Source organism: Alosa alosa, chromosome 21, assembly GCF_017589495.1.
Source record: "Alosa alosa isolate M-15738 ecotype Scorff River chromosome 21, AALO_Geno_1.1, whole genome shotgun sequence".
NCBI classification, from domain to species: Eukaryota; Metazoa; Chordata; class Actinopteri; order Clupeiformes; family Clupeidae; genus Alosa; species Alosa alosa.
Window position 1 is genome coordinate 16,229,746 of NC_063209.1, and position 26,153 is coordinate 16,255,898.

General features: G+C 42.5%; 3 protein-coding genes across 5 annotated transcripts in view; 2 read left to right on the forward strand and 1 right to left on the reverse strand.

Moving 5' to 3' along the window:
- ankdd1a (ankyrin repeat and death domain containing 1A) overlaps nucleotides 1-3,323 on the forward strand; it is a 14,107-nt gene extending 10,784 nt beyond the window's left edge. The window contains exons 13-15 of the mRNA XM_048230867.1: nucleotides 1-197; nucleotides 1,255-1,386; nucleotides 1,981-3,323. The exon at nucleotides 1-197 is cut by the window's left edge and continues 5 nt beyond it. Coding sequence (XP_048086824.1) covers nucleotides 1-197; nucleotides 1,255-1,386; nucleotides 1,981-2,042 — 391 coding nt within the window. The 3' untranslated portion in view covers nucleotides 2,043-3,323. The remainder of the gene's footprint in view (nucleotides 198-1,254; nucleotides 1,387-1,980) is intronic.
- On the reverse strand, nucleotides 3,165-13,381 carry spg21 (SPG21 abhydrolase domain containing, maspardin). 2 transcript variants are annotated; one of them, XM_048230869.1, is made up of 9 exons: nucleotides 13,267-13,381; nucleotides 12,532-12,596; nucleotides 12,192-12,353; nucleotides 7,595-7,675; nucleotides 6,869-7,014; nucleotides 6,329-6,437; nucleotides 5,439-5,546; nucleotides 4,379-4,519; nucleotides 3,165-3,902 (listed from the first exon to the last, which is right to left on the reverse strand). In XM_048230869.1, the coding sequence occupies exons 2-9, from the start codon at nucleotides 12,592-12,594 to the stop codon at nucleotides 3,777-3,779; spliced, it is 936 nt and encodes a 311-aa protein (XP_048086826.1). In that variant the 5' UTR covers nucleotides 12,595-12,596; nucleotides 13,267-13,381; the 3' UTR covers nucleotides 3,165-3,776. The 2 variants fall into 2 exon arrangements, with proteins under 2 accessions (XP_048086826.1, XP_048086825.1); XM_048230868.1 differs by having other exon boundaries at nucleotides 13,242-13,381.
- An 811-nt stretch (nucleotides 13,382-14,192) lies between these two features.
- Nucleotides 14,193-26,022, forward strand: clpxa (caseinolytic mitochondrial matrix peptidase chaperone subunit Xa). 2 transcript variants are annotated; one of them, XM_048231531.1, is made up of 14 exons: nucleotides 14,193-14,486; nucleotides 15,057-15,217; nucleotides 15,356-15,473; nucleotides 16,641-16,792; nucleotides 17,537-17,696; nucleotides 18,620-18,661; nucleotides 21,031-21,207; nucleotides 21,538-21,702; nucleotides 22,138-22,226; nucleotides 22,663-22,827; nucleotides 23,080-23,385; nucleotides 23,790-23,882; nucleotides 24,356-24,462; nucleotides 25,181-26,022. In XM_048231531.1, the coding sequence occupies exons 1-14, from the start codon at nucleotides 14,429-14,431 to the stop codon at nucleotides 25,269-25,271; spliced, it is 1,884 nt and encodes a 627-aa protein (XP_048087488.1). In that variant the 5' UTR covers nucleotides 14,193-14,428; the 3' UTR covers nucleotides 25,272-26,022. The 2 variants fall into 2 exon arrangements, with proteins under 2 accessions (XP_048087488.1, XP_048087490.1); XM_048231533.1 differs by lacking the exon at nucleotides 18,620-18,661.
- Nucleotides 26,023-26,153: the final 131 nt, after the last annotated feature.

Genomic DNA, 26,153 nt, shown 5'->3' on the forward strand with positions numbered 1-26,153 from the left:
CCTGAGTGTGGATTCGGACCCGCTGGCAGGCCGTCCGCTGAGCTTCAGACAGGACCACCAGCCAGAGACCCAGCACATCCGCTCGGTCATGTGGAGGCTGGCCACCAAGTACCTGAGCCCGGGGGAGTGGAAGGTGCTGGCCGAGGTGTGGGGCTTTACTGACGCACACGTCATGGCCATCGAGCAGCAGTGGACAGGTGAGGCTGGGACAGGTGACACTGCAGCACACAGGTGAGATTGCTGTGGACAGGTGAGATTGCTGTGGACAGGTGAGATTGCAGTGGACAGGCCCCAGCTGTGGCACGATTGGCTGGGGCACCTGCACAGTACGCCGGCGACCCGGGTTCAATTCCCGCCCCGTGGTCCTTTCCGGATCCCTCCCCGACTCTCTCTCCCATTCGCTTCCTGTCACTCTCCACTGTCCTGTCATTAAAGGCATAAAAAGCCCAAAAATATATACTTAAAAAAAAAAAAAAAGATTGCAGTGGACAGGTAAGATTGCAGTGGACAGGTAAGATTGCAGTGGGCAGGTGAGATTGCAGTGGACAGGTAAGACAGTATTGTACAGGTAAGACAGGAGTGTACAGGTAAGACAGAATAGGACAGACAAGGTTCTTAAATGAAACAGGGAACATATGATTTTCTTTTGGATAGCAGTGGACACCTTAGCCATGAAGCAACAGTGGACAGGGAGGTTTGACGGGGAGAAATGTGAGCAAGTCAAGTCAGATGTGTGGAACTGCTTGGTTCTTGGGCAAAGCAGTATACAACTGAGTTTTTCAAAGGAGCAGTGGACGGGTGATTTTCTGTGGGCAAGTGAGTTTCTCTAGGTGTGAGCAGTAGAGAGTGAACAGGTGAGTTTCTCAGGTACAGCTGTACACAGATTAGTTTCCAGAGTAGCACACCAGGTGGGCAGGTAAGGTAAAGCACATTGAACTCTGTGTTGTGTGTACCAGTGGTGAGACTGTAGATATAAGGAACATGTTTAAACTCTGTTGTGGGTGCCAGTAGTGAGAATTATTAGAAGGATTTTTAAACTCTGTGTTGTGTGTGATCTCCTTTAAACTCCATGCTGTGTGTTGTGTGTGTAGTCTCCTTAAAACTCTGTTTTGTGTGTGTGTGTGTAGTCTCTTTAAAACTCTGTGTGTGTGTAGTCTCCTTAAAATTCTTTGTTGTGTGTGTGTGTGTGAAAGAAGTCTCCTTAAAGCTGTGTTGTGTTGTGCTGTGTTGTGTTGTGTTGTGTGTGCGCTGCAGGCACTAAGAGCTACAAGGAGCACGGTCACCGCATGCTGCTGATCTGGCTGCACGGGGTGCTGGTGGCCGGAGAGAACCCCATCAAGGGCCTCTACGAGGGGCTGGTGGCCATTGACCGCCTCGACCTTGCAGGTGGGTCACCCGCAGGGGTCACACAGGGACAGGAAGAGAGGAAGTGGTTTTCAGTACCCCAGGAGGAGAATATGTACCCCAGTCACTGAATACATTCACCACAACCTTGTCATTTGGAATTCCACACCATGGCCATTGAATATTGTACTGTATGGTCATAAAACCCCACAAAGTCCTGTCTACCCCACAGTGTAGTCATAAGCAACCCGCCAAGATGGTCAGCACACAGCCAATGTTTAAGCAATAAGCCCCTAGAGACTTTGGAACAGCTCAGGGGCATTGTTAGGCGCAAAACGCAAAGGTCTACGTTTAAGGTCTATGTTTGCTGAGTGTTTTATAATTATCATCAGACTTTAAATACTCCACAACATCGTCAGATCATCAAACAGGCAGTTGATATTGGGATTAAGTTGTAAAATGTCTACGTATGGTTTTGCTATTCAATTTGGCAATAAAAGTACCGGTATGTACAAACCATAAAGTGTACAGTATGTAGAGGATATTTTCTAGATATAAAAGTAATACTTCTCATTATACTGTTAATGACAGGTGCTGATTTGATTATCACTATTGTTTCCACTATTGTCCCAACAGAAAATGTACGACAAAAGGCGAATGCAGACCCAGACACACCAAAAAAATGCAACGCAATGTGAAGCACTGCTGTGAATACTGGATGCAAAAGTAAAAAAAAAACAACTTCTTAATATATAGCACAATCGTTACAGAGCATAACAATAAGCACTGACATTAAACTGATGATTTTCATCGTCATGATGAGACTTCCCCTTCCTTGACGAGAGATTAAATATTCTCTATGGACCAAAATCAGGTGATTTTTATTATTATTTACTCTGAATATTTTTAGGCTGGATTTGTTCAGCCCACAACTCCAAGGCAACCATGAGTTGTGTGTTGTGACACTTACCTTCACTCAACTATAGTCCAACTATGCACGTTGGTGTTTATTACATACTCATAAGGAATGATGTTTGACTTTCTTATTTTTTTTTACATAAACATTTTGTAAAATAAATCAGTAGATTTTACACAAGTGTGTATATATATATATATAATGTTATGAGTGTAAAGCAATAAATATTGGTAAACATTTGGAAACTGTCAGGAAAAGAAGTTTTGCAATTGTACCTCTGTTTATGGATGAGGCAGTTTTCTACGCAGTTACAGTAGGCACAGCTGAAGTGCCCTTGAGCAAGGCACCTAACCCCTCACTGCTCCCCGAGCGCCGCTGTTGTTGCAGGCAGCTCACTGCGCCGGGATTAATGTGTGCTTCACTTCACTGTGTGCTAAGTGTGTTTCACTAATTCACGGATTGGGATAAATGCAGAGACTAAATTTCCCTCACGGGATCAAACGAGTATACTTATACGGTATGGTAATGATGTCCAGCTCTTGAATATGCTCAATGGATGGGGAATTTCCATTGATATGTTTGAACTACAGCATTTTTTATTCAACTTAAAAAAATCTTGGCATCGATCAGCATGTTTAACATCTGTATGATCAGAACCTTGTGTATCATTTGGAGTTGCTTGTAAGCATTATTTATTGACTGCACTACTTAACAATGTTGAGAATGCTGTAAAACAATGTCAGATGCTGCAGAAATGATCAACAGCTGATCCAAACTCTGTTGATTACCTACTATGCATGAACTGAGGTATGCTTTGTTGAGATCTCAATAAAATGTCAACACTAAATGCAAATGACACCCCTGTCTTTTACTGTCAACTAAAAACCACCATTGGACCAAGATGGATTATTTAAGCATTTTTACTTGATAACAAAGGAAACAATAATGTACACTACTTTTTCAATAATATTCCTGGTCACATCATTGGGTGGATAACTTTTCAGTGCATGGCTCCATACAGAATATAAAAGCTGGCAGTGAGAGAAAAATAAAAGAAAACAAACATAAGTCTGGAAAAAATGAAATTCCAGTTATACAAAGTGCGAAAAAAAAATAGCTATTACAGCGGATTCAGTATTACGTAAGGCAACAGGTTCAAAAAGTATGGCATCCTATTAAGGTCATTTTATATAATGTACCCGATTCATAATTATTTACAGAAATAGTCATTATTAAAATATTGTATTTCCTCCTGTAAAGTAAAAATTGTCTCCTTTTAAACATTTGTTTGATTGAGTACATCATAGAAAACACAGGACCATGTAAAGGTGTGTTTGAAATGTTCCCCCGGTTTAGGATGTGTGTAACCAATGTTTTCTGAATGCTAGTTCACAGGTTTATTTTTGTACATATGTATGTTTGAGTGCAGTCTCGCGACGCCTTGCTGTGCCACCGCACAACCTCCTTTAGGACCTGGGGGTGGACGTGGGGGAGGGGAAGCTGGTGTGGTGTGGGCCTAGACCTCCTCTTCGCTGTTGTTGCCCTGGTTCAGGCTGGCTTTCTGGACCTCCAACTCCTCGGCACTTACCATGGCCGGGTTAATGGCGGCGTAGCGCGTGCCGTGGAACTGGCGAAGGTGGATCTAGAACAGAGGGACCAACGACAAGAGCACCAGGCATCACAAACCACTCAACTACCAGAGGGGAGGGGTGAGGTTTCAGTTCCTCACACATCAATGTGGTTAAAAAACAAATCAGCATGACTTTCAGCTACCAGCGTGACCTTCCTACCAGCCTAATACTTTCATGCCTTGTTTCGTTTAAAGAAACGTTGGTGTGTGTATAAATAAAGTGAACCTATTCTGACGAATACAGAACTTAATATGGAAAAGGTGCAAATCACAACACCCATGTCACCTGTACACTTTCACACTAAACCAGAATCAGACCCAAAAGTCCCCTTAAGTGTACGTTTGTCTGTCTCTGTATCGTCTATGGAAAAATTAAAAACATTCCCCACAGGCAGATCCATTTTTACAGTTGTAAAGTAGTTGAGTGGCTGTGAAGTAGGGTTGGTTGAGAGGTCTTCAGCATGCAAAACACACACTTGCACACACACCTGTATGTAAAGGTTGACCTCTGCACTCCGGCATAGGTAAGGGAAGTTGCCTCCCGTCTTCAGGTGGGCTCGTCTGGCGTTGGGGTACAGTTTATACATCTCCTCCTTGGCTTCGTTTGAAAGGGCACTCTGATCAAACACCTAAAACACACACACACACATACATACATAAACATCACAAGCTCACTTCCCTATAACACACAACTCTACACTCTAAAGCTGGTGATACACAACAAGGCAATTGTTGGGGCAATGTTGCTGGGAAATGTTCCTAGTATTCTTGTTCCAGCACATTCTCATTGAGACTGGACATACTTTTTGAAGCACATCCAATCGGAGCTCACTGAACTGGTTTTGTGGTAACCCAGTAACATTGCTCAAAAGTTGCCCCATGGATCAACACATTGAAACAATCATATCCCTGACTTGCTGATATACACATCCAAAATCAAACATCAAATACCATCACGTCATTTAAAATCAACCACTCATTCCTATCATATTTCTAGATTTCTTTAACAGAGAGATAATGCACTGAGTGTATGTGTGTATATATATGTGTGTGTATAAATGCAGACGTTCAGAACATAGTAACATTGTATGGCATAGTAACACTTTTTTGTATGGCTCCATGTTTAATGACATCGATAGCAGAAACGTTTGTTTTCTTTTTTTGTCGGTCCGCGGTATCTTGATCAACTGCGCAGCAAATTATCAGACGAAGCACCGGGCCTAATTTCACTCCACGACTCCGCGGACCAGCAGTCTCCACGTTGCGGACCCACATCAAAACAAAACTATTTCTTGATTGGCCGATAGGTTAGTAACTGAACAGCAGCTCTCTGAACTGAATGAGCGCACAGACAGCAACGTTGTGTGACACGTTTGTAAAATATAGGCTAGCCTATAGCCCTTAGAAATTTCTGTGCGGGCAAGTTAATAATTTTTCGGAGTGAGAAATGCCATGTGTGAGCGTGTGAAGTCATTGAAATGCGTGTGTCTCACGCTCAATGCGTGAGACTTGAGAGGTCTGGGTGTGAGAGAGAAGTACAGATCTTACGTCTATGATGGTGACGGCCACATCCTTGATCTTGTGTGGCTCCACATAAGAGTTCTGGCAGTTTAGCGTTAGCCGCGAGGCTAGCTCACTCTGGTTCAGAGACTCCAGCTGGAGAAGGTGGGGACAGAACAGATGGCTCTTTGTCATCCAATCAAACAGGAATGAGACTCATTACCTCTTCTCCTGGGTCTTACCATCATGCCCCCACACACACACACACACAATATACTGAAATACACACATGCGTACATTCACTGAGACAAACACACACTAAAGACACACACACACACCCTCATGGATGTCACACACACACACACTCACTGAAACACACACTCTCAAAGATGTCCTTGGAGGTTCTGAATGTGGAAAGGATATGTTTGTTGGACCTATGCCTGATCAGGGTTCGGGTTCACTTTTGTAACTAGCCTTCCCTGGCATACAGCCTTATCATCAAACCACAGTAGTTAGCCATTGGAGGAGAAAAACTTGGAGTGTGTACCTTACTCATTCTCGGATATGGAAATAAAAGGTAGTCTAAGGCCCAGACAATTTATTGTCAAATCGAGCTAACTGTTCGTTCAGTGTTTACTTAAAAAAATAAAAAATAAGACTCAAACACAAAGGCTTACACTGAGCCAAAAACAATCCCAGCATCCACAACATGGTGCTTCAGAAGCACAGAAAGGAAGGGTGTAAATTGATTTGTTGTTGAGATAACTTATATAACTAAATGACAGGCTTTACATTTAATAATAAAAGTAACAAAAATATGGTGTAGAATACTATTACTATAATAATGGCTGAATAACTTCCCTGACTTCTCATTTATTGGTAAAAATACAATGCGTTCGATGCGTAACCCAAAATTCAAAACGGGTGCTCTCACTCACTCGATCAACCATGAAGTCAATAGCATCCGCCATTTTGGGGTCTACAGGTCCTTTGGCGAAGTTCCCAAGAACAATCTTCTTTAGCATAAAGGCTGGCATTAGCCAAAAACTAAAAGGGAAAGGAGATTATGGTTTATTTTTGCATTCTCTATCTCTCCCTCTCCTACACACACACACACACCTTTCAAGACAGAGATCATGGATCAAAGGAAACAGCAACTGGCTCTCACAGGGAACTTATCTGATTGGAGTTCACGCTCACTGGTCAGTGAAAAAAGGGAAGTAACACTTCTCAATAGCTTTGAATGGGACAACTCGGTGAACACAAACAGCTGTCAAAGTCAGTGTTCAAGATTTTCCTTGTAGCGGCTCTAAGATTAAGAACGAATTAATCTTATAATCTAAAATCTCATAACTAATAAATCATTTGAAATCAAAGATTACATGCATCTGCTGCCGTTTTCAGGGTCAGTTTCCAAAGCTATTAAACAGTTTGTTTCCACCAAGTTCTGACGCCTCTCCAACCAGAGACCCACTCACCTGTTTGCGGTCCATGTTTGGTTAAATATGGAGGTGTCGCTGAAGGAATTGCACAGGATGAGTGAGTGAACTCTGGGGGATTTGTGCGTGCACTCAGCAAACTTCTGAGCCAGGAACCCACCCAGAGAGGCACCGAACAGGTGGACCTGAAGACACACCAGACACAGACAGAAAACCCCATGAAACCATTATCCCTGAACCACTGTTCTCGTCTGTATGTAATATGTACACATGGTCTAATTGTCATTGTCTATTTACTGTAAACAAGATATCAAAGTAGATTTGCATGTCAGCGTGTAACATATTGATGGAATATGATGCAAGCACTCAGCACTGGGAGCAGAAGAACCAGGGAGATGAACCAATGGTGAGAAGGCTTATTTAAGAACCAGGGAGATGAACCAATGGTGAGAAGGCTTATTTCAGTGTGCAGCCAGCAGGGAAATCACGTCTTGATCCCACTCAAGAGCTGGGAACCACTGACTTGTCTCCCTGGTCTTTCTGTGAGTGTATGCGTTTACCACAGATTCCGTTCAATATGGAAGTAGTTTGAGCTGATACATTAAATTCAATTCCAGAAAAGACTATTCATCTCAGACGTCCCTCCAAACTTGGTTAAGCTAAATGGGTGAGCCAGACATTACAGCAGCCTTTAAAGGAGGATGGATGGGAAATCTTCAGCAATGGAACACATCAAAGGACTGGACTGGTGCGGCCATGGCTAACCTTGTCCAGCTGTAAGTGGTCGAGAAGCTTCCGGAAGCCATCACAGAACTCCAGAAGGTCCCAGTACACAGGGTACTGAAGCTGTGTGAGTGAGTGAAAGAGAGAAGAGAGAGAGAGACGAGGAGAGAGAGAAAAACAAATATACAGTAAATAAAAACATCAGCTTCCTTTACCTCTGGCAGCCCCACATGCTTCCTCTCCGTCATCAATACATCAAACACAGAGACCACTTTGTGCGACCGGCAACACACCACCAGTGCTGGCTGCTGGCTATCTCACTTATCTTCACCTCACGTGAAGTTCTCAGAAAACGTCTCCTCAGCCATCCTCATTTCAGACAGCACAGAGCATTCATGGCCTTCTCTGGTTCCATGTCTAACCAGATTAATAGAAACCCTCACAGGTTGGGGGCTAAATGAGTGCTTCTGTATCTAATTAGTGGTGAATAAGTGGCGTTCACTGCACACGGCCAGCAAGGAACTCTGTTTTCATTACATGAGGGCAAGTGGAGACTTGTTACCGTGTGAAAGGCCACATACATTAACTGCAAAGTAACATTGTGTCAGTTATATTCAGTGAGCGAAACCACAGTGTCACTTAATAGCTGAGAAGGAATATGTGAAAAATCATGAAGATTGGGCACTTCTGGATAAGTTTTTGATTTTTGGCAGGGTGTTAGGTATAGGCCTAAGGTTTTCAAAAATCCATGGATACAAGTTGGGGTTGCCCCCCTAGTGGCATTTATCCATAAAATCCAAAATGGCCCCCGCCAAAAAGAGAAAAGGTTATATCTCAGCTTCCTTTAGTCTTAAATTGTTGTATAATGTATTTTCACTACTTGGTTTGATACAAGGAATCCAATTTTGATATGTTCTTATTTTAAATCCATTTAAATCTAGTATCATAGTCATATTTAGCTCATAAACTGTCAATATCTCTGAAAAAGTCACATTGAAATATTACTCAGGTCCCTAGACCCATATTTTACCTCCAAGGTATGCTTTTCTTTGTTGATTGGACAGGTCATTATCACTATAGTGTCAAAAATCACATGTTGTGACCAAAAGGACCATTGTTGAGGCCTTAAATAAACACAAATTCAGAACTATGCCACAGTGAAAAGTTACAGTATATTAGGCTTTTCTTTAACCATAGACTTTCTAATGAGCAGCACTCAAAAAATCCTCCATAGAAATGCATGAGCTTAGTTTGTAACGGCAATATGGCAGTACGCAAATCACACCCCTTCCGCGGCAAAATGTTGACGTGAATACATTGAGCCAATAATGTGGTGTGTTGTGAAGACATTGTGCCAATCATGTGTTGTTATCTCACTGCTGGAGCAAGATTGGTGTCGTGAAGCCTTGCGCACGTGCATTTCTGCCAAAATGGATGCCTGATGAGTGCCCAAAAAGCGTATGGCCGCCGAGTGGAGCGACTTGCTTAAACATCATGTATTTATTTAAAGATTTTTGGTTTCACTCTTCATCATTATTAGTACAGCCTCCCTCACACTTGCACAATGTGGTACAGCAAAGTCCAGCTCGGTGGCACTTACAGTTGACCATACAGGCAACCACACAGCCACAGTTGAGGAGGAGTGAGCATCCCTTGCTGGCATCTTCCAGATCTGTCCAATATGGCACCCAGACTTTGGTTCTGTCATTCCATTCCCAACCCCACTCACTGGGGTCTGGAATCTCTGGAGTTTTGGAGAGGGACTGCTTCCAGACAAAAGCTGCAGCGTGCAGGGCACGCTTTCCATGCTGGAATAAGGCATGATGTGTCGGAGGGATTGAATCCAGGTACTTCAAGGCCATGAGTGAAAAGAAGCTTCCGTGTTTCATTGACTGACTCGACACCACAGTTCTTACTATACATGAGTACAGTCCAGCATTTGAGAACGTGCACTGATTCCAGTGTATGGCTGGTTGGGTCTCGGTAAACAGAATGAGGGTGTCGGTGACTTCTGGGTAAGCTGCCCACGCAATCCATGCAGTTTTTTGCTAATTCTATACATTGCTGATACAACGTCACTTCATGTGAATACGTGGAAGAGGGGCAATGCTTGGCATTTTTGAGGTCCCAGCATTTCTGAGATGTGGTGGATTGGAATATCTTTATATGCCTTCCCTGATCTAAATCCAATCCACAGCTCTGAGAGGCCTAACTCCTGGAACAGATTGATGGCCAGCACAGCCACATCACTATCTACTGCCGGTAAGCCTTGGTGTGACCCTGTTCGGCAGCATGATGTAAATGTAGCATCATTTGTGTGTCTGCTTCATCTTCCTGACAATGCTTCTAGGTCAGTAGGTTTGTCACTAAGATACCTCTGCCAAAGGAGCTCAATGGCAGAAGTTCTCCAAGGACTGTCAAAATAAAGATGAGCTGTTTCAGTACATCAGTGAGGAACTTCAGAAGACCACAGCTGGCTCAAAGTTCCACCTCCTCACAACAAAGACTAACTTGGTCCTGAACAACAAACCTACTGACCTAGAAGCATTGTCACAATGTCAGGAAGAGGAAGGCCATCAATCTGTTCCAGGAGCTCTCAGAGCTCAGAGCTGTGGATTGGATTTGGATCAGGGAAGGCATATAAAGATATTCCAATCCACCACAATCTCAGAAATGCTGGGACCTCAAAGATGTCAAGCACTCCCCCTCTTCCACGTTCACATGATGTGACGTTGTATCAGCAATGTATGGAATTGGCAAAAAAAAAAGCATGAAATGCGTGGGCAGCTTACCCAGAAGTCACTGGCACCCTCATTCTGATTACCCAAGACCCAACCAGCCTCACACTGGAATCAGTGCACATGCAAGTTCTCAAACGCTGGACTATACAGTAAGAACTGCGGTGTCGAGTCAGTCAATGAAACCTGGAAGCTTCTTTTCACTCATGGCTTCAAATCCCTGGATTCAATCCCCCCGACCCATCATGCCTTATTCCAGCATGGAAAGCGTGCCCTGCACGCTGCAGCTTTTGTCTGGAAGCAGTCCCTCTCTAGCCTCGTGAGACCATCAAGTTAGTGTTTGGTAACACTGAATCTTAGTTACTTAACAAGAAGGAATATGCTTTCTTCAGACGTGTAGCCTACCATGAAAACTTGGTGGGGGATTGTCGTTGATGAGGTTCATGTCACATACAAATAGTAAGTTTAAAAACGTTAACGTTAGCTACTTATCTAACTTGTATGTTAAAAGATGGCATTAGAAGAACACTTAATTTATCTGATTGGTTGATTTGGACCGACCAACATAGGTGGTGATAGACAGATGGTTTATCCATTCAGCTAACTAGTATTTTCGCCCCTTCCCCAAACATTCTCCAATGGAAAGTTCCCAGATGGATATGCGGAGCAAATGCGAAGCAATCCATCTGGCGGAGTCAGGTTGACGGATCTGACGGAGTCCTCTCCAAAACTCCAGAGATTCCAGACCCCAGTGAGTGGGGTTGGGAATGGAATGACAGAACCAAAGTCTGGGTGCCATACTGGACAGATCTGGAATATGCCAGCAAGGGATGCTCACTCCTCCTCAACTGTGGCTGTGTGGTTGCCTGTATGGGCAACTGTAAGTGCCACTGAGCTGGACTTTGCTGTACCACATTGTGTAAGTGTGAGGGAGGCTGTAATGATGAAGAGTGAAACCAAAAATCTTTAAATAATACATGATGTTTAAGTATGAATTGTTTTTTTGTGTTATTTGACTAAAATGTAATATTGATCCTTAACATGGTGAAAAGCCTAATATAACTTTTCACTGTGGCATAGTTCTGAAGTTGTGTTTATTTAAGGCCTCAACAATGGTCCTTTTGGTCACAACATGTGATTTTTGACACTATAGTGATAGTGAACTGTCCAATCAACAAATAAAAGCATACCTTGGAGGTCAAAAATATGGGTCTAGGGACCTGAGTATTTCAATGTGACTTTTTCAGAGATATTGACAGTTTATGAGCTAAATATGACTATAATACTACATGGAAATGGACTTAAAATAAGAAGAACATATCAAAATTGGATTCCTTGTATCAAACAAAGTAGAGAAAATACATTATACAACAATTTAAGACTAAAGGAAGCTGAGATATAACCTTTTCTCTTTTCGGTGGGGGCCATTTTGGATTTTATGGATAACTGCCACTAGGGGGGCCACCCCAACTTGTATCCTTGGATTTTTGAAAACCTTAGGCCTATACCTAACACCCTGCCAAAAATCAAAAACTTATCCAGAAGTGCCCAATTTTCATGAATTGCATCCTAGCTATAACACAATAAACACAGTGTACCAAACCAAGTAGGTGGTTTAGTAGTAAACTTAGGTAAGATAACCAAGAGGATGTTGTAAATCTAATAATAGAATAACCCATGGGATTCAATCTCTAAACTAAAAGCCAAAGGGCTCATCTATTAGGAGGTTTACCACTTCCTCTAGGTTAACTTACCTTACATATTATGTCACTTACTCACCACCTACTTGGAATACACCCCTAGCCTGTAAACAGAACAAGTGTCCAACAACAAAAAATACTAACAACTGTCAAACCAATTACTTTTCACATGGTAAACCAAAAACAGTGACTCTCTCTCACCGAGATGACACGATATCCCCAGCCTGTCAGTGCTAGAACTTGTTGAAAGAAAACCTCAGCAGTTCCACTGACGGGGGGGAGGAAGATGATGGGGCAGCGGATGCTCTTTGGGCCGGCGTCATACAGCGACCAGACCTTGCTGTCATCATCATCTACAATGATCTGCAACAGAAAATAATGTGTCTCCAAAGCAAAGCAATTGATGCAATATTGAACCCCACCCACCCCACGACACCACTCACGAGAACCATCCCTAGCGTCACATGTATGTTGTGTCTAACCTTTATTCTCCTGTTCAAAACATTAAACATATTATAATGGCACTAAAAACGAAACTTACTCTTTTTAGAGGGACTGAACTTCTGAACCAGTTGTAGTCAGGAGATACTTTAATCTCCTCCATTTCTGCCAAGAGACAAAAATAAAAGTACTTTTAGGTTAGCGGATTGAACTTGATCTTTTGCCAAATTGGCAAATCTTCTTGCCAATTTTGCAACAATATAGCGCCACTTCAGTTAAAGACAGTGCCTGTTCATTCTGCAGAGCAGTATCAAATAAGAGTTTAATGAATAAACCATGGCTTCACTCAAGAAACGCGTTTTAATGTACCTTAGTGGTTAATGATGCAAGCATGGTTCATCCATATACCTGTCCGACTTATGAGAAATATTTGAGTGAAACAGTGTAATTGTGTCTATTAATGTCAGTACCCATCCGACTCCAAATCAGTAGCCTTCAGTGTGGCTTTAAAGCTAACAATTTAGCTGGCAGACCACGTACTCCTGAGATGATGATACCGCATGTATAATGTTTCCTGAATGATTTGTAATAGAAATGGTTGGTGTCTCAAATACACACAGGCTGAAGGAAACACTTCAAAAATAGATGTAAAAGCTAGTAAGCTAGCTGGGTTATAAAAAAAAACTGCACTCCAATCAACACTACGTTCGATATTGCTAAACTAACGCCAAATATTTCAGGAAAAACATTGGGTTTTAAGATGTCACCGATAAAAACAAGCCTTGTGAGTTAAATAAATGTAAATATTACCGTAATCAAATGGCATTTCATTCACCTTTTAGGCCACTTTTATCCAGGGATTAGTAACATTGTAGCAGTAATAAGTCATATGACAACAACTTCCGCGATTCAGAATTCCGCGATTCAGTTGCTTGGATCAGACTGGACACACGTGATTCATCCTGTCAAAATAAAAGTCACCACCCATAAACTATTTGCACAATAATCTACTCACAGATCCATCATCATGTTTTCATCATATTGTGTTGTCTGGTGGTTGGTTTAGATGTTTAATTCAAATAATAACAGAAATAGGTATCTGCGACGACCATTATTATTTATCCAAGGCTCCCTACAATTTATAAATGTAGTGTAATAGATTAGCTTAATTCAAGGCTGCTGTTATGGAAACAATGTGAAGAAAGTTGTTACATTTTGTCCTAACATTTTGTTTCAGTAGGCCTACATTGTTAGCGTTGCTCATAAGAGAAACACCGCAAAAAAACAAAATTGCACTAGTTTTATTATTTTTTATTATTATTATATAAGACTTTTTATAGTTCAGTTGCGTTATATTAATTCACCTTTTTCGTTCATACATTCATCTTGAGTCAGTAAGATTCGGATCCTGTCCTGTTTGTTTGTCTTAATGATTTAACAGTGACATCTCACACTCTTTGGAATGTCCACCACTCCTTTGAGTCTTAACCATAGGGTCCTAACATGTTAGTGAAATTGAAAATTGTTCATAGATAACCCATCTTAACTCAGGGATGCTCAGGTGCGGCGACGTTGATGACATTTTTTGACCTGACCTCTGTTTTTAACAGTTAAGTTTCAGACAATTAAGATGGTTATCCAATGATACTAACGAGGTAAAAAAAAAGTGCACTCTCTTTTGTATGTTTGCATTTTTGACTGCACGTTGCGTTGGACATTGCACGTTGGCTGTAAAAACTGTCACTGCTCGAACCAGAGTACAAACACAACAGTGGGAAACAGGAAGGAAGGAACAGAACGTTCTCTTCCTCCTCCCACCACCTGCTAACAAGCAACCATTAGCCGTGGTCCCGCTGGTTACATTCTGCACAACTGTGCTTTGATAAGCTAATGCTAAGCTTGTTAAATGACACAGGAATATATTGTGTTAATGCAGATGTTTAGACATTTATTTTAGTTTTTTTCCTTTTCATTTTCACCTGAGCCACGAAGGAAACATGTCGTGTGCTTGCACATCTGCAGCAAGACTGCTTCTTATAAATTCTGCTCATAAAGGTAAGCCAACAACAACATCCTCACTTTCACTGCCACCTGAGTGAACACTTTTTGTTATAGTCTTGCCGGGGAATCTTTCGTTTATTACCATGTCACGGTAAACCAGAGGATTTACCTTTCAACTGCTAACTACTGGGTTGCGTATTAATGTTGACTGACCTTTTGGATAACTGTTGTTGTAATAAGCCTAACATGTTAAGCTAGTTAGCAGCTAACCAGTGTTAACGCTACACTGAAACGACGTTATGAACGTTAGCTGTCAGTCAGAGAATGTCTGTGTCAGTGTAATTTGATGTTTCATAATAAAACTTGAAATCTCACAGAGACATTGGTCTGAGGGAAAACGCGTCTATAGTTACGGTTACAAGGAAATTCTAACGTAAAGCAGGCATGAACCAGATTTGCTCAACAGTGTCAACAGCATTGCTTTAGTTTTCATTTGTTATCAACGCTTAGGCTAACTGACAGAAGTCGAGGTTACTTGTGAGCGCCACAATTTTACATGTAGTGTTAAGTAAAATAAAATAAAAAAATCACAGATTATTCACGGTCACTGTTTTTTTGACGCAGGACTTTCAGGGTCTAGGGTCCAGCTGCTTTCTAAACGTAGACCCAGCGCACATGAGGCCCGCCTGTCGCGCAGAATCCCAGTGCGGTCTTTCTCCGAGACCTCTGTCTACTTTGCTTCAAAGGACAACACGACAAACAATGGTGCTGGGGACGGAGGAAAAGTACGTTTGTGAAGTTGCATAACTGTTATTGTCACTGACATTGCCATTGTCGTCATTTATCTAGTCTATTGGATATGTTTTTGGTTTTGATGGAAAGCTGTATTCAATTTTGGACATATCTTCTGCTGTTCTGGACAGAAATCTGTAAGTGATGGCAGCGGAAAGCGCTCTGGTTCTGGGACCACTGGTAAAGGAGGCAGTCAGCTCCGCTGTCCTAAGTGTGGGGACCTCTGCACACACGTGGAAACGTTTGTCTGTGAGTGTTTGCAATTCCACCACCACACTAATGCACAGTGCATTCATTACCAAATTGTCACACTGCAAGTATGTCATTATTCTGCATCTGGTATGAGACCATTTCAACCATGCTTAAAGCTTACTAAATCTTTTGACATAGTCCTTGGTAGGAGCCGACTGTGTCTACCTTAGATGTGCCTTAGATCATTAGAGCTTTGAGGTCAACTGCCTTATGGGGCACCATCCACCAAGCTTGGCTTCACTGAGAACACGTAACGTAATATGACCCAGTCCCCCCTTCCCCCTGGACAGTGTACGTTTGTAATGCACTGACCCCCTTCTCCAGTTGGATTGGTTTTGCACCATAGCATGTCTGTGTGGAGTATGTCAAACTGTTGGCGTGGTTACTGGAGGTGGAATTGTTTGGGTCTAAAAATACTGCTCCCTTTACATAACCCCCAACCAGCTGATGTGTTCCCTCCCAAGGTGGAGCGCTCACTCTGTAATCTAATGGACATGACAGCTGGCTCATACAGGACAGGAAAAGCTGTGGATTAGAGAGTCAGGGATGTTATGACCCTCTAGTCGAAGCACATTTAAAAGCACAGGTGAAATCAGAGAGGCACAAAATGAAGGAATCTGTTGGCTCTGAATACACTGGCATTTATCCAAGATTGTTATCTGTGTGTGTGTGTGTGTGTGTGTGTGTGTGTGTGTGTGTGTATGTATGTGTGTGATGTCAGGTCCGTGTTCCATCAGCTCCATCGGGTAGTGATGGATTTGTTAGCTTCGTTTATGCTGATTTGGAATGAGAGGATGACTATAGCATTGGGGCTTAGGATGGTCTGAGTTTCAAATCCATTTGAAGTTCATGAGCCTCCTCGAAGGGACACGCATTAGGGAAATGGAATGAGTTTAGGCAGTTTTAGGCAACTAGATACAGACTTGGGAATGAATAAATTATGTCAGGTTTGTTCTGGGCAGTTGTCCAAGTCACAGGAAGTATTTCTAGGTATATCTCTCCAACCACACATAATGTGACCTATTGGCTGGCAACAAGCCTTTCATTGCATCTTCATTTTAAAATTAAGTGTAAATAGAATTCTCAACTTAGGCAATTTTAAACAGACACTTTTGTCCTTTGTCTACTATCTACAAACTAAAAATTTTTTTCTCTCCTTGCCAGCCTCCACACGTTTTGTGAAATGTGAGAAGTGCCACCATTTCTTTGTGGTGCTGTCTGAGGCGGATACTAAGAAAAGCCTGAAAGATCCTGAGACAGCGGCCGAGGCGGTGAAACTGTCTTTCCAGCAAAAACCTCCCCCACCCCCTAAGAAGGTATCGCTGGCTGCACCTGTGTGAGGGGGAAACGGCCCACAGTCTGACCTTGACGGCACACGTCTGACCTTGAAATGTAGTTTTGCTAAAACACTGTTTGCTGAAAAGTCTGTTTTCTATCCCATATTTGATTTGAGTGAAAGATTTTGATTAGATTTTATTAATGAAGACTTATATCCTCATACGTTGTAGTGGCTTTTTAAATTAGCTGCTTTCAGACCTAGGTGTAAGTCCGCATGTTCTGCGGATGTCAAGCGGTTGGGCCATATATCTGAACAACATAACCGACTATTTGGAATTCCGAACTTAGCCGGCTCTTACACTACTCCCCTCCAGTATTTCTGACGGACATTATGTAAATAATCTTGCCAACCCGTTCAACCACGCAGAGATTCTGTTCATGCGCGCGTTAGCATCATATCTGAATCACCCGAAGGGTCGGACCTCAAATTTGACAAAGCCCCACATATACTGCGGAGGACGTGTCTGAAAGCAGCTCATGTGTGTGTGACAGAGAGATAGACAGAGTGAGACATTTTTGTGTACATCACCCTCTCAGGATTGAACCTACAATGAAGCTATAACATGTTTAGCTTTTTGTGTCTATTTGCCAATTGCTTTGAAACCATACACACACACATACATACACGCTGCAAAGCTGTTTTGACATCACATACAGTGCTTTCAAGTTTCTTTGAGTAGTAAACTACTGTATTAATTGTCTGCCATTACATCCTGCTTCAGATCTATGCATACCTGGATAAGTATGTTGTTGGACAGAGCCATGCCAAGAAGGTCTTGTCTGTGGCTGTCTACAATCACTACAAGAGGATCTACAACAACATCCCTCCAGTAACTCGAAAGCCCACAGAAACAGAGAAGCACAACTCCATCACGCCTCGTGGTAGGTAATTCCCTCGGAGCGCCCCTAATGCCCCAGAGGGCAGAGGAAGTCAAGGGTCAGGGTTTGGACACTCATGTCCTTTACCGCACACACATTTGACTGATGGTTTCACCCAGTAGCTCTAGGTACCATCCAAGTTGTGCTAATTAGCACGTTTTTAAGAAACCCACCAAATTCTGTGGCGACGTAGAACATTTCAATTGGCCATTAGATTCTGAATTGTTTTTTGACAGCTGTGTGATTATGGCAGTGCTTCCTTTCTGAGCCTGGACTTCCCCTCCCTCTTTCACGTCCTCCTCAGTATGAGCAGCTGGGCCTGGGAGTCCCAGGGTGGCTAGTTCTTCTACCAAAGCAGAGCAGAGAGAGTTATTTATACATTACAACACCGAGTGAAACTCAGACCATAGACTTCTCTCTGTGTTTCTCTGGGGTTTCTAGGTTCTATACTGTACATTTATATATATAAAAAAATTCTGAATCAAAATCTTCCTTTGTGCAGTACCTTCATGGGCCTACATCCCTTAATGTCCTGTTAGCAGCCAAAGGTCAAATCTGCAAGGTCCACTGTATTTCAGCAGTGGCAGTGAAGACAGAAACAATTATGACCGTCGTCTTTAGGACTCGGATCGGTGACCCAACACCATTACACATGTTTGACCGCTGACCAGAGCTAATGTGTTTGATATTATGTAACCATTCAGGAAGTCTACACGGTAGGCTAAATAACAGCTAACGGTGAGGTGTCTGTTCGTCCACTTATTCTCATTGCTCAGTGCGGTTTGGCATTTGTACAGAATTGTAGAGTGTAACTCATTTTGTCCTGTTTAATTGACAGCAGACTGGGTGGAAGGCACAAACAAGCTGGTTGTTATTGCTAGAGTTTATTTTGCCGCTTGTCTTTACCTTTGGTCCTGTTTCTGTAGAGATAGAGATACGAAGACGTGAAGATGAGTACAGATTCACAAGTAAGTGTGTGGCAACCCCAACCCCCAGCTCTGTGCTTTGTTTATGTCTCACACAGACCTTTGCTTCTGTTTGAGTTATCATTTTTAAAGTGATAATTTACCCAGAAATTGAAATCTGCCATAATGAAGCCAATGCCCAGGGCCAAAGCCATGCCAATGTGTTTCCTATATGAGGTTTCATTGACAGTGCGACAGGATACCAGTGACCAGAAAGAATTAAAATGATGACTTTTTTTCTTATTCAGTCACGGCTCTGGTGCTCTGTAGAAAAAAAAAGAAACCTAAAATGGATTGCCACTGCTATTACTTGAATGTGCCTGCAGCTAACTGTTGCACAAATGCCAAAGACATGTTCAATCTTAACACCACATTTTATCTATCTCTGTAGTTAGTTTAGGATTGATAAGTGGTTTCAAGCTGCTTAGAACTGAATTAATGTCACTAATTCTTGTAATTGAGAGGAGCCTTAATTGTGGGAAGCTTATGCTTTTAACTATTAGTAGATTAATTGAAAATATACATTTCTTATGACTTGGTTTAATAATGACTGCTTTTAAACATTATGCTTTTAAACATTTAGACATTGCTGTTTATGTTGATGGCTATTACAGTTTTTCTCAGTCACTTTGGTGTATTTCTCGATTCAGCATTAATGTTTGCCCAACAGTAAGTGCAATTCTCAAAACACACAGTGGGTTACCTGCACATAACTTGTTCATAATGTTTAGTTTAGTTTAGTTTAGTTTAGTTTAGTTTAGTTTAGTTATTTCAAAAGCAAATATGTATGCCAATCAACATACACTACTCACAGAAAGTCAGTGATATTCGGCTTTCGGGGGAAAATCCACTAAAATCCTAAAATCCACTATAACTTTTACAGGTGAACTTAATGTGACCTTCTCTAAACTTTTGAATGTGCATGTCCAACAGTTCAGTGTTTCAGTACTTTATTTACAGTAATTTCACCCGAAAGCCATATACCCCTAACTTTTTGTGAGTAGTGTATCTGTGTAATCGTAATGAAAAGTTCCTGTGTCACCGTTATGAACAACATCGCCAAAATTGTGATGTTGTCAGTATACGTTTACTGTAAGCATGCTCTCATGAAAATGCACAAGACTGCAGTTGTTCTGTTTGGCGTATTTTACATTTCACCAGTAAAAAGTTAGACATTACTGTAAAAAGTTGATATTACTGCAGAATCAGACAGGATTCATATTTACTGTGTACTTTTACAGTACTGTTTATAATGCAGTCTGTTGCCAAACCATGCAATTCATTGTCATAATGAATACAAAAAGACCAGACTGTGTTACAGTAAAGCAGTTCTTTCAAGAAAAAGTGTTTTTAGAATTATTTGCAAGTATATAATTATACAAGACAGATTACATACTACAACTGATTCAACACTGACTACAAGTAGTGAACTAATGTCTAAACGTTTTCAATTTAGAGAACATGTATGACGCCTCAATAGAGCACCTGTGTCATGTGTGACTGTGTGCATTAGCAATCAATAATGTGAAAAACAGCAGACAAAAAGTGACTGAGAAAAAACAATGCTATATAAAGTATTATAGTAAAACTATCAAGTATAAAGGATAAATTCACCTTAGTCATACGTAATCAATGTTTAAAATCTGAGTTGTGGACAGGAGGCCTGGTTTGGTCTTGCCACTAGTGCTCCTGTAACCCTTAAATTGTAACTATACACCTTGACTGCTTACCAGCCAGAGCTGCTCTAAGAAACACTACAAGCATCTCTGTATTAATAGACCCACAAGTGGATCATGTTATTATGTGGAGGAACAAGCTGGCTACTCTCATGCTGCTCTGTCAATCAATTCCAAACATGTAGGTTGTGGTAATTATGTAATAGGGGTGGACAGGATGCCTGGGTTTGAAAAAAAAAAAAAAAACATAAATTCTCAGTGTCAATTGCATGTTAATGCATACGCATTGATTCATTTAATTAATAAATTCACATTTTGCTGTTTTAAGCGAATCGGTTATTTATTTCAATGTGGAATCATTGCCGATTACTTCAGCTATGTCTTTTAAAGCATCTTTTAGCTTTTTTTTTTTCTCCTAGCCTGAGACTGTATCTGGCATGTTCATGTGAACATTATTGGCACTGTCTCAGTAGAACACTATGAACAGAGAGCAAACTCATAAAAACCCAGTGTTTCTGTGCTGTAGTCGGATGCAATGCTTTAAAGCCAGAGTCTGAGTCCTCCCTCCCATTGGCCAGCCAGGACTTGATTATTGATTTTGTGTGCTTTGTCTGCAGTGATCGGTATTGAATGCTGCAGTACTGACCTTGGCTTACGTAAATCAACCACCCTTCCTCCCTCCCTCTTTCTACACAGAGCTGTTACAGATCGCCGGCATCAGTCCCCATGGCAATGCACTGGGGGCCTCCGTGCAGCAGCAGGGGGCGCAAGCGAGCGTCCATGAGCAGAGGGGAGGAGACATCTTAGACTCCACCCCCACTGAAATCAGGCTGGAGAAGAGCAACATCGTCCTACTGGGCCCCACAGGGTCAGGTGAGACCAGCGTCAACATTTGCGGACTGTACCTACCTGTCAGGTCAGGTGTACCTTTAACCTGGAACTCCAAAGAGACACTGTGACACCACTAGCCCTTGATGTACCGAATTAGAAATGTACGACTGAAATAATAACCCTCTGAACACCCATAACACACACCTGTCGTCCCACAGTACCTGGGCTTCGGCGCGCCCTCCAGCCTTGGTCAGGGTCGCCGTGTAGCGGCCGCAGAATACTTCAGGTGTAACACTTACTCTCTCTCTCTCTCTCCCCCCCAAACACCACAAACACACACACACACACAAACACACACACACACGCACACAGGTAAGACCCTGCTGGCTCAGACACTGGCCAGGTGTCTAGACGTCCCCTTTGCCATCTGCGACTGCACGACTCTCACGCAGGCCGGCTACGTGGGCGAGGACATCGAGTCTGTCATCGCCAAACTCCTGCAGGACGCCAACTATGTGGTGGAGAAGGCCCAGCAAGGTGAGACAGCAAGCAGGGACTCTTCACCTCCTCCTCCTATTTTAACAAAGGAAGCTTTAGTTTTAGTGTGTGTGCGTGTGTGTGTGTGTTTGTTTGGGAGTAGGCCCAGCAAGGTCAGTCAGCAAGCACTCTTAACCCCCTCCTTCTGTTGTAATGTTCATATACACACACACACACACATTACGTTTGTACGTTTGTGCAGTGTGGTAAAGTTCATGTATTGTCATGTATTACAATGGAGAGTAGCTGTCAACTGCCCTAGTACTATCCCACTGGCATGTCTAGCTGTTGTCCAGTGTGTCTGGATGACCACTTGGTCTGTAGTATTGATCCTCCTTGGTCCTCTCTCAGGTCAGTGGGTAGATCTCTCTGCGTGTTTGTGTCTCGTCCTGTGATCGTTGAATACAGTGTGTCCTGAATGCTGTGCTTCCGCAGGCATCGTGTTCCTAGACGAGGTGGACAAGATTGGCAGCGTGCCAGGAATCCACCAGCTCAGAGATGTGGGCGGCGAGGGCGTTCAGCAGGTCAGTAGTGTCCGGACCCTTAGATTGATTTTAACTCAAAATGGCTCCTACATAAACTGTTACTATTATGACAGATAGCACAGATAATAGCTATTATTATATTGCTATAATTAAATTGTCATGAATATTCATGTTATGTAAGCAAAGCGTGGGATTAGGTTTGATTAAACTCCACTGAGGATGGGCATGATTAAAAACTATTCGGGCTGATTTGACAGCTTGTTTTCCAGAGAGATGTGTAGTGTAATGGTTGTCATGGAAACAAAACATAACAAGAAGCATGTCAAAGACAAGCCCCTACAGAGCACTTCCTACTGTTGTTGGATTGTGGTTTGCTCTACTTTGATTGGAATGAGTGTTTCCCTTGAGGTGTGTGTGTGTGTGTGTGTTGCCCGTAACATACTGGATAATGAGTGTTATTGCATTGCGTTTGCAGGGTTTACTGAAACTGCTGGAGGGAACCGTGGTCAGCGTGCCGGAGAAGAACTCCAGGAAGCTGAGGGGGGAAACTGTTCAGGTGGACACCACCAACATCCTGTTCGTGGCCTCCGGGGCCTTCAACGGCCTCGACCGCATCATCAGCAGGAGAAAGAACGAGAAGGTAGAAGTTTCACTTACCTCCTGTTGCATGATGGGGGAGTTGGTTAATAAGAGTTCCTCTTTGAAGAATTTAATTTAATTTGCTGTCTATCTGGATGACGAAGCGATGGAAAATCAAAAGGAATTCCTCAGAATCATCTGAAAATGTCTCTCAGTGTCATTCTGATCAAAAATCACTGAATACTGAATTAGAAATGTACGACTGAAATAATAACCCTCTGAACACCCGTGACACATACCTGTCGTCCCACAGTACCTGGGCTTCGGCACGCCCTCCAGCCTTGGTCAGGGTCGCCGTGCAGCGGCCGCAGCCGATCTGGCCAATAGCAGCGGGACTGAGACCAGCGGGGTGGAGCTTGAGCTGCAGGAGAAGGACCGGCTCCTCTGCGGCGTGGAAGCGCGTGACCTCATTGAGTTCGGCATGATCCCCGAGTTTGTGGGCCGCTTGCCCGTGGTGGTGCCCCTGCACAGTCTGGACGAGGAGACGCTCGTGCGGATCCTCACCGAGCCCCAAAATGCAGTGATACCTCAGTACCAGGCCCTCTTCAGCATGGATAAGGTGTGTGTGAACATTTCCTAACACACACTTCAGCATGGATAAGGTGTGTGTCTGTCAACATCACTAAGTATGGGGAAAGTACCACCTATAGCTAATGCCCCTTGTTTCCCTGTCTGTAAGATGCACCAGACTGCCACCACCACACACAGTAACAGTACAGACATCTGAAAATATTTTCTTCAGCCTGAACCAGGTTATCACTAGGATGACAAAAGTAAATAATCTAGTAATAATAATCTAATCTAATAATACTCCACCCAGTAGTTATAAAGGAATTCTGATTTAAGGCCACAATTGAATCTGTCATAGTCAAAGCAACAGGTTGTTTATACAACTGGGTAACTGACATAAGAAAACCAGCAAACCATGACCCAAGTGCATCCATTGATTCTTGTTCATTTCAGTGTGATCTGAATGTGACTCCTGATGCTCTGAGGGCCATCGCCAGACTAGCTCTGGAGAGGAAGACCGGAGCGCGAGGGCTTCGCTCCATAATGGTGAGAGAATTCCAGAACAGAACACGGCAGCTGCATGCCATTCCAAATCACAGTTCCATAGAATGCGGAGGTCTGTGCTACACTGAAGGTGCCACTGAGGCGCACTGTACCTGGAGCACAAGTGCCACACAAAAATAGAAATAGAAGTTTTTGGTTTGTTTGTTTTTTTTTTACATATGTGCTGCTCTTGCGTCCGGTGTAGCCAGTTCCATTAATTAAAGTGGAAGCTAATTGTTGCGGCGTATGTTTCGAGAACGGCCATTAGAAAGCTTCTTTGGAAGAATTCTATACAGCCAACTGGCTGCCTCAGCCACCAGATCTCATAAAATATAATTGTACACAACACATAATGTAACAATCGATACACATATGTAAATAAATAAAAATCTACCGAAATGGCATAATGCCATAACACTTGTCAAATCAAAATGCGTATGCTGATATATTTCCTGACCCGTTTTTTCTATCTCCAGGAGAAGCTGCTGCTGGACCCCATGTTTGAAGTGCCTCAGTCCGACATCATGGCAGTGGAGCTGAACAAAGAGGTCGTCCAGGGGAAAGCCACGGCCACATACATCAGGTACGCTTGTAACCAGCGTTTGTTTAAACCGTGGGTTCTCAAACATTTTGGTGCAAGGATCTCTTGTAGGGGAGGGAAAAAATGCATAGACAGTCCCACACAGGACTTGAACTGTCTTCCTCACACATGGGATGTGAGTGTGCTAACAAGAAGGCTAAAACATATGCTAGCAAAGATTTATATGAACCATATCTGGTGCTAGTGTCTGTTGCTAGCACTTGTCTTAGGATATCAGGGGGTGAGGCTAACGTACTACGTAGATCTGGACTTGCTGGCTGCCATTACATGCGCTTTCTGCCAAACTCCTCAGACTCCTCCTACACTATCTCTGATCACTATTGTAACACCCGGGTCACATTAGTACAGGAAGAATGACACAACTGATGTGAGCCAAGGCCCAGTCTGAAGGACTCAACTCTCAGGGCCACACATTCTGTGTGTGTGCGTGCATGTGTGTGCGTGCGCGCGTGTACTGTATGTGCGTGTATTCAATTTAGGTAATTTACGCTATTTTTAAAGTTATTTAAAGTCTCTTATATCTTATAAACTGGAAGCTTATAAGCTGGAAGTGTTTCATCTGAAAGTGACTATGGCTTACATGTTGAGAATATGCATGTGAGGTTCTGTTGTGGTGTTGTTGTCCCTGAGATAAACCTGTGTGTGTGTGTGTGTGTGTGTGTGTGTGTGTGTGTGTGTGTGTGTGTGTGGACCCTTACAGGAATCCAGCAAAAGATTCCACAGAAGAGGAGTATGACTCAGGTGTGGAGGAGGAGAACTGGCCTAGACTGGCTGATGCAGCAAAGAACTAACTAATAACACACTCACACAGAACACACTCACACTTCCGTCTTGAAGACATCATCCCTCATTGTAAATAAACTGTGGACTGTATACTACTATCCCTTACAGAAGGGGAAAAACATAAAACTGATTATGACTCAAATTCCATTGAGTTCCGTTGGAATAAGCATGATGTTTGCTGAGAAGTTTGTACCCTAGAAAAACAAGGCGTGGATTATGATATTGAAGTTGGGACTTGTATCACCAAGAGTATTCCTAACTCTACCTCTGTTCATAGAGGAGACTGTTAATGTCTACTGTAAAGATGTAAAGACTTTTATTTGTTGAGTAGAGAAAAAAAAAACAAGTATTTTTAACACTTTTTGTAACTTGCCTATTACATAGACTACACAGGTTGGTAAGCAGTAATGAGTAGCTGATCTAGTACATAGCCAGTAGCAGAGCGGATCTGGATTGGGTCTCATCCAGAAATATAACTTGTCTGAATTCCGTTTAGTTTCCATACCATAGTTTCAACCCTGTACTCATCATTCAATGAGACTGTTATGACATAGAATATGTAGTTACAAAGTCCGTAAAGGAATCTGTTATTTTTGGTCAGTGGTTCTGTGTAACCAGTGCTCCTTTTTTAACGGTAGAGAAATTCTACTTTTATAATGACCCACACCAACAGTGTAGACCTCCAACCACTCGCACCTGTGCTGAATACTAACTGTATCTCAAGATGTAAATTGTTTAAATAAAAAGTAATACAATGTGTATAAGCTTGTTTATTTACTCTATCACTTATTTTACTCCTGACAGCCTTTTACACTGCAGGCTCATACATACACAGGCATGTCATGAAACAGGACATGAATTGTTGATTCAAACACTTTTTGAAACACACG